Source organism: Vicia villosa, linkage group LG3, assembly GCF_029867415.1.
Source record: "Vicia villosa cultivar HV-30 ecotype Madison, WI linkage group LG3, Vvil1.0, whole genome shotgun sequence".
Classification (NCBI taxonomy): Eukaryota; Viridiplantae; Streptophyta; class Magnoliopsida; order Fabales; family Fabaceae; genus Vicia; species Vicia villosa.
Window position 1 is genome coordinate 41,238,038 of NC_081182.1, and position 14,084 is coordinate 41,252,121.

Below are 14,084 nucleotides of genomic sequence, written 5' to 3' on the forward strand. Positions count from 1 at the left end.
TTGAAACATAATATCATATAGATCATTCCTATAAAGTTTGAGCTTAATCTATAATGATTTACTATGTCATTGAATAACATCAAAATTAACGTTATATGAAAGCTCATTTTGACGTTAATCTTTGGATATCTTGATGATATAGTAAATCATTATAGATTAAGCTCAAACTTTATAGGTATGATCTATATGATATTATGTTTCAATCCAACGGTTGAATTTAAAAAATATTATTTCGAGATGTAGTTATTGAACGAGTGTAACTCTTGGTGTAACTCTTCGGGTGTAATTTGATCCCTCCTCTATATATATATATAATTTTTTTTTTTATGTAATAATATTTGTCCAATATTTTTAATAGAAAAACATCTCATATTGAGTTGGAAAATGGAGGGAAATAAACAGCAGCGTGTCGGAACCAAGACAGAGACGTACCGAATTTTTAAAAAACAGCGTGTCTTTTTAATTTGTAAAGCTAAAAAAGATTAGCAACGTGTCCCCCGGCATGTTGCAGTTAACCCCTCTTTAATTTACTCTTAATTAATCTTAACAACGAAACCGCCACGACCACGATCACCGCATCGAAACGCCGCGGCCAAGATCCATTGCGGCGTTCGATCCAATTCCACATTCCTCGCTCAGCCGTTGCAGCACCATTCACATTTCACCTTCCGGCAATTTCCTCCAATTGCATTGAACCCGCATTGCGATTCCTCCAATTCTTTCCGCTGCAGCTACATTTTTCGGAGCCCTAGTTTTTCTCATTCCGAAGCGTGGATTATTTTGATGTATCATTTCTACGATTGATACAAGGAAGTTTTCCTTCTCGACTCACTGTCATCAGAATTTGCAGCAGACACACGAATTTGAATACTAACGAGGATGGTGATTTTGATTTTGGGGAGGAATAGGGTTTTTGGCGAAGGTTTTTAGGGATTTGTAGGGTTTAAGAATGCATATAGCTAGGGATCTGATTGAAATCGAGGTGGTTTTATTGGTCTCGGTTTTGTCGATGATGGTAGATTCAATATGGTGAGGTTCTTAGGATTGACTCGCGGGGTGGGTGATGAACCTCGAGAAATCGTTTCCAGGTCTAATCTGACGGGCGAGTCCAGTGAAAATGGCTGGCTTATCAGATTCTTTGACTCTCCATTCTTCTGTGAGTGGATTGCTGTTAGCTACTTGTACAAGCATGATCATGCTGGTGTGCGTGATTATCTCTGTAATAGAATGTACACACTTCCCTTGCAGGGAGTCGAGGGTTATTTGTTTCAAGTGTGTTACATGATGATACACAAACCCAGTCCCTCTTTGGATAAGTTTGTCATTGATGTGTGCTCCAAGTCGCTTAAGATTGCTTTGAAGGTGCATTGGTTCTTGTTGGCTGAGATTGAGGAATCTGATGAGAATGATGGGATTAGTATCATTCAGGAGAAGTGTCAAACTGCAGCTACCTTTATGGGGGAGTGGCCGCCCTTGATACGGCCTCAAAGTGCACCTTCAAGCCCTATAGACAAGAACCAAGTCTTGAGTAAAATATTGTCATCGAAACAACGATTGTTATCACTAACTTCTTCATCGCCTACACAAAGATCTTTGTCGTTCTCGCCTTCTTCAGGAAACAATTTGCAAGAGGATAGTAGTTTGGAGTCTCTTGAAGAAAACAAGCTGTTTAGGAAATTTATGCCAGGTCTGAAAGTTAGAGATGCTTTGCTTTTTAGGAAGTCAGTTGAGAAGGATGATGGTGACTCTGAAAAAGATGGTTTTTTCAAGCGGCTTTTAAGAGATAGTAAAGGTGATGATGAGTTAGGCACGAAAATTCGAGATGCTTTTCTTGTTCGCAAGTCATCTGAGAAATGTGATGAAGATTCTGAAAAGAATAATTTTCTTAAAAGGCTCTTACGGGACAGTAGAGGGGATGATGAAGACTCTGAAAAGAACAGTTTCTTTAAAAGGCTCTTGAGGGACAGTAAAGGTGGAGAGGATGAGGATCTGGCCTCAAGTTCAGAGGGATTTTTTAAGAGATTGTTTCGGGATAGCAAGAATGAATCCGAGGATAACACACACACTCGAACAATGGAAGACGAAGAAAAGGAGGGTTTTCTCCGAAAGCTTTTCCGTGATAAATTTGAAGATAAGAAGGATGGAAATGATGGAGATATTGGTAATTCTGAGGAGAAATGCGCAAAGCCTGCTGAAGAGGATGAAAAAGAAGGGTTTTTCCGGAAATTATTTAAGGATAAATTTGAGGACAAGAAAGATATCAATGATAGAACTGAAGATGGTCGTGTGCACCCTGAGGATGGTAAAGGTGATTCAGCCAATGAAAATAATAATGGTGGCTTATTTGAAAATAGTCCAGCCGCAGAATTTTTTTTCCGCAAATTGTTTAGAGATCGTGACCGTTCAATTGAAGATTCAGAGCAATTGGGGTTAAAAAAGGATAAAGAGGTACGTCGAATCTTTTTACAACAATTTATATTTGTTTGTTTATAACATTGTTGGATTGTAATAAAAAATTGTGAACAAAACAAATGTTTAGGCACACCTGGTCACTGAATAGTTTTCTTTCCAACCATACAAATGGCTTAATGACACTGGCACCACGATACATAGTTCAATATACTGTATCCCTCAAGATTTTGATATTGATTACATTTTTCAACCATGATTGTGCACTCATTATTAGCAACAGTCATATTGCAGACATTGGGGCATGACATTTTACACGCTTGTTAGTGGCCTGGTAATAATTTTATTGGTTATGTAATGTCTCTAGTTGTTGTTTGTGGGTTAGGGGTCAGAAGAGTAACATAGATATTAATTCATTGGGAAGTCTGTTTTAATTTTCTTCTTCATTTTGTTGATTTAATATTAGAAATATGACAATTTCCATCTATCACATTGTATGCCTCAATTGAATTTTATCACATTACTTTGGCAGAACTGTCCTGGATCACCAAAGCAGCAAAATGAGAAATCAGGAACAAAGCCCCCTCTTCCAGTTAATTTATCACAGTTTCGGAAAGGAGCTTACCATGGGTCATTGGATTTTGTGTTGTCATTGTGTGAGATATCATTTGGGTTAGTTGATGTATTTCCAATTGAAGACCGCATACGTGCTCTGCATGAGGTTATTCTTTTACATTTTTTTGTAATGTTTTGTTTATCTTATTGTCAGAGAGATAAGATGTATGCACATATCTATTCATATAGATGTTTGAATTTATTACATTCTGATGTTTCTGACACATACATATTCATTGTTATTTTCGTGTTTCAAGTCACTTGCAGAAATCAATTTGCATTTAACAGAGGCTCATAATACTGGAGGTACTTTTTAACCATTAGTAACATTATTTTAGTGATGTTCAATAGGGCTCAATGGATTCCACTAGTTGTCGTCTATTTCACTCAACGCAGATTAAATATTACAACCTTTGTTCTTTATTATAAGCTCCATTTACAATTTTCACATATATACATATATTAAGAATAGTAGGTACTAGTTATAGTATTTAATGTTTCCCTTTTGCATATATATGCTCTTAAATGACCCTTCTGTATCTGAATGAATTCAACTCTGACTTCTCATCTCTCATGATACTCAGTACTATTAATTACGGGTATGTTCAGAAAAAATAGTAAATCTATGTAAGGACACTTTTTTTTCTTTCTTTCAAAAAGGTCTTATATATAAGACCAAGGTATTTCCAGAGTTATTGAACTATTTTAGTAGTGGTTACCTCTCACAGTGAAGAGTCCAAAACTTTACCTTATTCTTCTTTTAAATCACCATGATAAATGGTTTAGTTGTTGGGAATATATATGGACTCCAAGAGTAACTCCACAGAAGACTCACTAACAAATCTGGTATCAATCAATGTTTTTTTTCTCTTCGAATTAATGTTTAGAAACTACTCCCTCTGGTCCTATTTACGAGAAATGAAAAAACAAAATCAGAAAGATCTAGGAAGCACATTCAAAAGAGTTAATGCTTTTTTCTCCAAAAAATGCCCTCAACACTCACCAAATGAAACTTACTTGCACAGGAATGATGGATTTATTGGTAAAATAGAACTTACAATACAGTAGAGGTATAAAAGGATTTTAAATATAATTAATACACTTAAAAAATGTACTATGTTTCATATATTTAAGACCAAAAAAAACCTATCTGTCTCTTATAATAGGACCGGAGGGAGTACATATTAAGGTCTCATTTCTGGGGGAACTGGAGATAAGTTTTTCTCAAAATGTAATAGAATTGTTGTATGTTGTATTTCTTTGTTATAAAAATATATCATTTTTAGTGTCAGTTATTTTACTACATTCTCTTTGCTTGCAGTTTTCGTATACCCTCTTACATGTATATGAATATTGCTTTTCCTATTTTTCTAGGTGTTTGTTTTCCATTGGGAAAGGGCATGTACCGAGCACTTTATATTTCTGAAGAGGAAGCTGTTCTCTTGAACTCTAGGGAGAAGGCGCCTTACCTGATCTGTGTTGAGGTCTTGAAATGTGAAATGCCCAGGTATTGGATAGTAATCCTCATGTATTGTGAAAAATAGACGGAAAATCATTTTCCTGATATGTTACCCTTCCTCCGAAACATTTGCTATAGCATTTCCAGGGAGGCATCTAGATCTCAGAAACATTCTAAAGGTGGAATCCCCTTGGCAAATGGAGACGCTCTCTTGAAAAAGCCACCCACCTGGGCTTATCCGTTATGGACAGCACAAGAGGTATACCGTAATAGCAATGATAGAATGTCAAGATCAACAGCTCAGGCTATTGATCAGGCAATGACCCATGTATCTGAGGCAAAAATCAGATTTGTTAGTGTGAATCTTTCTGTAGAAAGACAATCACATGGTCAGCTTGAGAAGACTAATGTGGATCCACATGGTGTCGGTTGGTGTTCTGCTGCAGTTTATAGAGATGGTATACAAGAAATGGAAAGACCAGAACATGACAATAATATGGAGTGGGTAAGGGTAGTGTTGAAAGCTGATCCTGGGGTTAGAATGGAAGATATTGAGAATCCAACTCCACGACGAAGAAAGGAGCATCGCCGTATTCCAAGCACAGTAGCACTAGAGGAAGTAAAGGTGAGTCTTTTGGTGATATTCATCATGAATAATGAGAATGCTATCTTTCATTATTTCATCTCTATTGTTAATGGTGATTGATATTTTTTTTAAATTTTAAATCAAGTTATCATTTGATGTTAGGCTTATTAAGAAAAGGTCAGCCAAGTCTGCCTAACAGACTTATTCACTAAATATTTGGAATGTACTCAAACAATAGTTCCTTTATTCTTATTTAATGTAGTTGAATCTGTTTAACTGCGACTAGCTCTTAAACCAGTCACCCTGTTCAGTGACAGATATTGCCTTTCAAACAGTAACACGATGACATGCAATATAAACATAGGATAAATAAGTATGAGTTAAGTTTATATCTTATAATTATGTTTTCACTTATGTTTATGTTCGGCATTTCCCTAGCTCATGTTACTATTTAGTGTTTAATAACATTTCAAATTTCAAATATGGTAGGCCGCGGCAGCAAAAGGGGAAGCACCTCTTGGTCTCCCATTGAAAGGGGCTGGTCAAGATTCATCAGATGCACAACCAAGAGTAAGACATAGCTGTAGGTTAAGTTTTGTCCAACAACCTTAGAAATGTGGAGTTGCTATATATAATGCATGACACGATTCCTCCAAGCAGGCAAACGGAATTACTCCTAAAGCCAGCGATGCCTTGTCTGGTGAACTTTGGGATGTAAAGAAAGAGAGGATAAAGAAGGCTTCTATTCATGGAAACTTACCTGGTTGGGACTTGAGATCTGTAAGTATATTTATCAATCAAAAGAATATGAATTCACCACGAGCATCTCTTAATCAATCATTTTTCACAACCTAAATAAAACTGGTTTGTTGATTTACTGATTTTTTATATGCTATTTATCCAAGTCACAAAATAATGTTTTGGAATTGTAATTATGCATGTTTGTAACTCCTAGTTACAATAGGAATCTTGTACTTCTATTCATCATATTTTTTATAATTTACAAGCGAGCCCATGTGGTATGCACGATAGAATAATGCTTGACAAAATTTTAGAAGCTATGCTATCTAAACACAACTTTAGCCCAACTTTAATCAGATGAAAATTTATAACTTATATTATTTTTATCAATAGAAGTGGAAAGACAGGTACATTAGTGCCTGTCTGGGCGCTAGTTTATATGAATTTACTATGTTAATCTAAATTGTAGAAAATAGAAAAATATAGCTTCCTAAGTCCTAAGAAAAAAGTAGACACTATCTTACATAAAAATATTAAAAAGACGATCTTGTTTGCATACGAAAGTTAGGTATTCTAATAAGAACATGGATAAATTTAAAGAGATTTTGTAGGAATCTCCAAGCAAAAAGGCATTTGAAAAGTTGATGTATATGGTCTAAATTTTGGACCACGGACATCAACTTTTCAAAAATACTCCCTTTTTTTCTTTCTTTCTTTCTTAAATTTCATTCCGGAAGAATATGCACATGTAGTATTTCTTTTTAAATTAATCATGAGTATATTATACAGTCTAGGCATTACTATTACTATATAATCAAACAATAAAATTAATTTTATAGTTTTTACATGTATGTCAATTTTTACATTAAAAATAATTAAAAGTTGGCACTATTTAATTTATATATTTTATTGCATAAAAAAGTAACATACTTAACATTATTCCAACACTTTTATTTAAAAAAGAAAAATTAACATTTTAATATCAGCTACGGTTGCCATCATAATTTTCCTGAAGCATACTCAGTATTCACTCCCACCAGTACCAAATTATCGACTTGTATTTATTTCCTTTCCTTTATATAGAATAAAGTCTTAAAATACTCCCTCTGGTCCTATTTATAAGAAAAAGTTTGCTTTTTATATTCATTGGATAACCAATGTATTTAGTCTATATATTGTCCAGATACATTGGTTATTCAATGAATCTAAAAACAAACTTTTTCTATTCGATGAATCTAATAAGTTTAGATATCTGGTCTATATATACATTGCTTATTCAATAAATCTAATAAGTTTAGATATCAATTTTATTATACTGTATAAAAAGTTTGAATTGATTTTCTATTCAAATTAATTATTACTTAAAACAAATTAATATTTTTAAAATTGTATCTTATATGAGCTTATAAATTAGTAGAACCTAATTGAGTCTTAACTAGCCTCACATACAAGATTTGATCAAGTTATCCATCATTTTTATGTATAAGAGGGATTGAATGGATCAGTAAGTTTATACAAATAAACTATGTGCATCAAACAACCGTTTAATTCATAACGTAACATGTAGGTTTATCCTGTCATGCTTAACATGGTGTGCTAAACAAGTCTTAAGGTGCGGTGTATTAAATCTTTATTTTTTAGTTGAGAAATATTGTAGTCACTAGTCTAAGTATTTTCGAAATGGTTTGCATAATAATTAAGACATGACAATATCAACAAAGCAACAATCTAAAAGAATGTTCTCCACTAGTGCAGCTATGAGGAAGGTGGACACAACTTATTAGAAAAGCTTGCTTTTTGATTAATACATCATGTTTTAGCTGGAAGCTGTTGTTTAGGAAATGGGCTAGCCGAGGAAATATTTTCTATATATTTTCATTGCTGGAATATTTCCTTCATTTTTGTTTTAAGTGAGAATAGAGATTGCAACTCACATTTGTGTTGCATATATCATGACGACGTTCACATGATAGAGTCAGGAATGAGAATATACATTAGCAACCACAATCTTGATTTTGTTGACTTGTTGAAAGTAGCATTATCTTGTCATTTTTTATTTTCAGTAAGGTTCCTTAGAGTGTAAATTATAACCAATTTTTGTTGTAGATGAGTTATTTGATTATCTGTTTGAGAATATGTGCTTTGAGATCACAAATCCCATGAGTATGATATCAGAGTTCCCCCTTTTCACATAGGTTATTGTTAAGAGTGGGGACGATTGTAGACAGGAGCATCTGGCAGTTCAACTTATTTCACATTTCTATGGTAGGCGGTCTTTGTCCAATTTTTCCTTTGCTCTCATTCAAAATTTGACAATTATTGTTCCTGTGATGTTCATTATGGAACACACTGTTAGGATATAGAATGGAAAAAGTAGTAACTAGTAAGAGTCGTTAGAGCAGTTAGTTAGATAAATATTTTTATAAATAGGAGGATCCAAGGATAGAGGGAAGACATTCAGATTCTAAGCATTTGGTGAATAGAGCAGTGGCTCTATTGTAGAAGGGAAAACCCTTGGAGGAGGGATCTTTTTTCAATTTAATTTCTAGGTTCATAAACAGTAGTTTTTATATTATTGTCTTAAAAAAAGCTCTTATATTAATTTATAATTATAGGGACAAAGATAATATAATTGTAGTGCAACTTTTTTTAACGTGATTCATTAGCTAGTTGAATAATAGATGAATATTATATATTATCACTTTTGGCGTGGTTATGGCCACTGCACCAATACAAGGGGCTCTGCCTCCTCGTCACTTTGTATGGTGGATCCTGTTAGCAACCTATGTTTTTTATATAGAAAATTGATAGGAAAAAAAAAATGAATAGAAAGAACACAATTTAGTTGAAAGAATGAGAATAAGACAGAAGACTCTCCTCCACGGAGTTTTCCCTTCTACAACAGAGCCATTTCTCTATTCACTCATTGCTTACAAATCTGAATGCTGTCGCTCTTCCCTCGTGTCCTATTTTGTTCTAGATGCATGAGTAGATCTTATTTTACTGTATTACGTCAGGAGGTTAATCCAGGATGCAGTAGACTTCTGTCTGTTATGTTTCTTGAGATGTTGCTTAAATGGTGACTATCATTAGGTTTTTGTTCCAGATATTTTCCAAGAAGCTGGACTTCCTCTTTGGCTGCGCCCGTATGAAGTTTTATGCACTTCTTCTTACACTGCTCTTATTGAAACAATTCCAGATACGGTAATTCTCTTACGCATTTCAAGTTATTGAAACTTCTACATTTATCTTTACTAATTTTTAGATATTATATGATATGATTTGTAGGCTTCTCTACATTCTATCAAGAGTAGATATCCTAGCATTTCAAGTTTACGGGAATTCTTTGTTGCGAAGTATCAAGAAGATTCTCCTAGCTTTAAACTTGCTCAGGTAATATAAATTAGAGATGCAAAGATACAATGCATAATTGTGGACTTATCTTGTTCATCTTATAATTTTGTAATGAATACATAATCAGGCATTTTTTATACTAGCATATATTGTGTTTATTGAGAGAGGGAGAGAGGCTGGAGATACGTATTTGAATCTAAAATTGTATTCTGAAGCTTAGATGATTACTGAGGTACTTTATATGCTTACCCAAGTTTACAACCATAGCATAATGCAACTAGTTCCTAACAGAGAGATAGGTTTGTTACGTTTAGAATGTAACTGAGATTCTTCTAGAATCTTGGAACTTAGAATCTTCATTCAAAATTCAAAGATATATTCATTTTCATATATAGACAGGTAAAGCATTCACAAAAAGAGAAGTTCTAAATAGAAATTTGTTTCTTTCAGTTGTTTATTTTCTTTTTATTTGAGGAATATTTCTTATCATCCTTCCTTTGGTATCCCTTTTTTGTCATGAACTTACAATCCTCCTCATGATCTGTAACCCTCAAACAGGTTAAATATCATAATCTTATTCAACATGGTAAACTTGACAGCTAAAATATTGCAAAGAACTTCATATAAAATCATAGTTTGACTAACTTATTTGCATCTATGTTCCGAATAAGTTCACACTGAAAATCCAGCTAAATTTTGTCTGAAAATTTAACGTTCCCTTGCTAAAATTTATCAATATTCTCAATACCAACCCAATTTACACTAATATGGTGTACAAAACCTCAAATTTAGCTCAACCAGAGTAAGCCATCTGATGACCCTATAGCCACAGACAAGTGCGAGGGATACCAAAAACATGGTCGGAATGAGTGGCAAGTCCTAACCAACTCAATTAGTAATCTGCAAGTATTAAACAGTACCATATGGTAGGAGTAATTGATAGAGCACTAGATATTGGTCACGGTCCCGTGGATTCATTTGATGGAATAAGACAAGGACCAGCTACGGGGCTCAAATAATTGGAAGCCCTGGATTTTCACAATATAGGTAAGGGAAAAGAAATGCTTACGGGAAAGAATTAGTTACAAGTGTTGAGATGGCCTGTTTGTTTGCCCATACAGCATAAGTAGTGGGAGGAAGACTGAAGGATAGGAAGTTAGTTGTTCAGTTTGTATTTGACAGAGATAGTTCTGAGGAGGCAAGGCTCTAGAGTTATAGGAGGGTTCATGTTCTGTAATAGTTCTAGCTTTCCAGTCTATGACTAAAATACAGTTTTTAATTTCTCTTGAATTGGGTTTCTATCAGTTAAACTCCTTAAAGAGCTAAATACTAGTTGAGGAGACAACTCCACAAAGTAAGTCACGTATTATACACTTGTTAAAGGACAATTCCATAAATTTCTGTTGCTTGAGTCTCTAGTCAGTAGACAGATTCAAGGCTAATACTTATTTAGTAAAAAATGATAATTTTGAGCCAATAAAGAGAGGTTCGAGGTATGGGTAATGAGAACCCTTCGTAAATCATTTCTAGCGTACTGAATCTCTGTGCTTTGAAACAGTTTAATGTATTTGCCAAGTTTCAATGCAATTTGAAGCACATTTTAGGTACTTTGGTATGATTTTTGTATGTTTTGAAGCAAATACTCATTTTTCCCTGTCAGAACTAGGGTGAATGAAAAGATGTAAGCTGATGTACCATTACTGTATCCTTATGCGATACTTTTATGTCCATATGCGATACTTTTATGACATAGATATGTGCCCTAGTTGGGTGTACGTGTGACGTGCACGTGTGGAATGTCTATTTGAGCTCTTAGTTTAAAATATTGAACCTGATGGGAAAACTAAATCAGGTAGGATTCTTTGTAATAACTATACTTAGAAGTTAGAATAGATATGTGCCCTAGTTGGGTGTATGTGTGACGTGCACGTGAGGAATGACTATTTGAGCGCTTAGTTTAAAATATTGAATCTGATGGGAAAACTAAATCAGGTTGAATTGTTTGTAATAAATGTACTTAGAATAGTAGAGATTTTTAGGCCTACTCTTGTGACCTCACATTATTGAGCAATGGTATTCTCTTATGTTCCTCTTCTTGATACTTCTGTCTGAGATGCTCTAGATTTCATTTGTTCTTTTCAAGTACTTTCACAAGCAAAATGCAATCAAGTGTGATTTGCTATTTCTCCCTCCCCTTTATTACCGGGGCATGGTTTTCAGATATGGCTGCTTGCAGGTTTTAAGTTTTTAAGGGCTATCCCCTTCTTTTGAATAATGCTTCTTGAATTGTTTTAAGACTTCTTATATATGGTGAAAAGCACCTTGATTATATGTTGAAAGTTGGAGAAAATCATCTGTTATAATCTGACGACGATTTGTTTACATTTGTTGTTTCAGAGGAACTTTGTTGAAAGCATGGCTGGTTATTCCTTGGTTTGCTACCTTCTGCAGGTATGAAAAATCTCCCATACATGTTCATACTAAAGCTTTGATGCATAGCCTGCTTGAATCGCAATTTCAATCATAGTATTTTTCTGTTAATTGTTCAACCACTTCTCGTTTTATTTTTCTTTTCATCCAGGTGAAGGATAGGCATAATGGGAACCTCTTATTGGATGAAGAAGGCCATATCATACATATCGATTTTGGATTCATGCTTTCCAATTCACCTGGTGGTGTTAATTTTGAAAGTGCTCCTTTCAAATTAACTCGGGAGCTTCTTGAGGTAAAACTGGGACAACTTGTTGTTAATAATGCAGCAGATTTTTTAGTTTACTTTTTCTTTTCAATAACCGGTAATGTGCTTGTGGCAGGTTATGGACTCTGATGCTGAGGGACTTCCAAGTGAGTTCTTTGATTATTTCAAGGTAATTTAGAGAGAGGGAGAGGAAGTTTGCCAATGACCTTTGATTTTTTAAGTCTAAATTGTCTGATGTTATGTACCTTGCAATCCAGGTTTTATGCATTCAAGGCTTCCTTACTTGCCGTAAGCATGCTGAGCGTATTATTCTTCTCGTTGAGATGTTGCAGGTAATATAAATATTAGCTCCCTGTTGTGGTCTCCATGTTATCTAATGTATATACTGCCTATGTTCATTGTCTGATTGCAATTAGTTCCTATATCTCCTAGCAGAACAACAGGCTGTGTTATGCTTTTTTATTTATTGTTGGTCCAAACCTGTCAGGTTGAACCCGACCCTCCTCTTCCAACTTTCTTTTTTAACTATTATCCGCCATTGGCCTATTGCAAGCTGTTTAATGTTCATATTTAATATGAGCGTTTTATGCCTTTACGAATGGCCTTGCTGGCTGTCCACTGACTGATAAATTTCATTATATTTACATTCCTTCTTAATAGAGTTAAAACGGAACATAATGTACGATAGTATATCCTTCACAATTGGATGCTTACGTCATATGCTCTTTGCCAAAGAAGTTATATACATGATTTCTGTAGTGAGTTGTGGTCTATCAATGGGAAATTATTACAGAATAGGTTTAAATTTACCCAATAACATTTTTAGGCAAATAGAAGCCAAAATAAGGTTCACTTGTTGATTGTTAATATCTAACCTTTTATTATTGATTTTATGTCGTGGTTATATGATATGTTCATTTGATGCTAACTAATTAAAACTTTCAACAAATCTAACTTCCTATTTTATATATTAGTTTATTATTAAATATTTCATATAACATTAAGAATGTATATATAATCATCAAATCAGTTGGTTTTAATAATTAATCTGGTTTTAAAAACATTGGGTGTGGTTGAAGTGTGTACGACTGTAGATCCAAGTCTTTTAAATGATGTAATATATATAACTGTCTAAGCAGTTATAACAACCCAATACAACTAATAACAGTTGTATACACTACTACATGCATCAAAGTACTGACATATATACTCTGAATTATTGTTTCCTTTTATGTTTCAGGATTCTGGTTTCCCCTGCTTTAAAGGTGGTCTAAGGACAATTCAGAACCTAAGAAAGCGATTCCATCTCAGTTTAACCGAAGAGGTTTCATTTCATTTTAAATCTCAGTTCTCTTTCTTAGCTGTAATCTTTTTGCATGTGATTATTTCTTTTTATCTCCTTCCAGCAATGTGTATCTCTGGTGCTTTCACTTATTAGTAGCAGTCTTGATGCATGGCGAACGCGGCAATATGATTACTACCAGAAGGTTTTGAATGGAATATTGTAAGATAGCTTGTCAGCCATGGTCATTTGCTTGTTCCTTTTTGGCTTTTTGGTTAAGCTTGTAGGGTGAATGCATATCAATCAGAATTGCATTTCTAAAGTCATTGGAGGGTGGTTGGTTGACTGCAGTATGACTCTTGGGAGTTTTTTGAGATGTAACAATGAATTAATAGGTGGCTGGATGCATCCTGTTTTTTTATGATGGCAATGGGAGTGACTTTTGTGTAAATGAAGCTCTGCTATTTAGAGAAGTTGCATTGATCTCCTTAATGCCACTTTGAGGAAAATCAAATTGTACAGTGATTTTAGCACAGTACAGATAAGATTTTATTGATTGTTGATATGAGTACCTATGCTGTTTGATTCATGAAAGCTTTTAGGGGGTGTTCGAATTGTGGAGTAAATACTAAATACTGACCTAGAATGTTGGATATCTATTATCAAAGACAAACATCTACTTTGGCAAATAGTTCTATTATTTCTTGGAGGTCTCAGCAAATTTATGACGTCTCTCTTCCCAAAGTTGATTCTTCCCTAACTTACAATTTAAAATTGTCAACTTTTGATAACGATGTTTGATTGTATAATGTGTAATTATACCTCTTTATTTTTCAAGGTGAAATTTGTTCTTATTTATATTAATCATAATTTTTTTTGGTTAGATCGGCTGTGGAATTCAGTCTTTACTTCTCCGTGAAACTGACTTTTCAGCATACAA

At 34.2% G+C, this 14,084-nt stretch overlaps 1 protein-coding gene across 3 annotated transcripts; it reads left to right on the top strand.

Annotated features, from left to right (window-relative positions):
• Nucleotides 1–502: 502 nt before the first annotated feature.
• LOC131661122 (phosphatidylinositol 4-kinase beta 1-like) lies at nt 503–13,848 on the top strand. Of its 3 annotated transcripts, XM_058930546.1 has the most exons (16): nt 503–2,448; nt 2,942–3,130; nt 3,282–3,330; nt 4,399–4,531; nt 4,622–5,108; nt 5,559–5,639; nt 5,730–5,849; nt 8,006–8,075; nt 8,917–9,014; nt 9,099–9,203; nt 11,562–11,615; nt 11,746–11,889; nt 11,978–12,031; nt 12,120–12,194; nt 13,103–13,186; nt 13,269–13,848. In XM_058930546.1, exons 1-16 carry the CDS (start codon nt 1,027–1,029, stop codon nt 13,368–13,370), a joined length of 3,267 nt encoding a protein of 1,088 aa, XP_058786529.1. In that variant the 5' UTR covers nt 503–1,026; the 3' UTR covers nt 13,371–13,848. The 3 variants fall into 3 exon arrangements, with proteins under 3 accessions (XP_058786529.1, XP_058786530.1, XP_058786531.1); XM_058930547.1 differs by lacking the exons at nt 8,006–8,075; nt 11,978–12,031; nt 12,120–12,194; nt 13,103–13,186; nt 13,269–13,848 and having other exon boundaries at nt 11,746–11,882; XM_058930548.1 differs by lacking the exons at nt 8,006–8,075; nt 8,917–9,014; nt 9,099–9,203; ... (4 more) ...; nt 13,103–13,186; nt 13,269–13,848 and adding an exon at nt 7,378–7,934.
• Nucleotides 13,849–14,084: the final 236 nt, after the last annotated feature.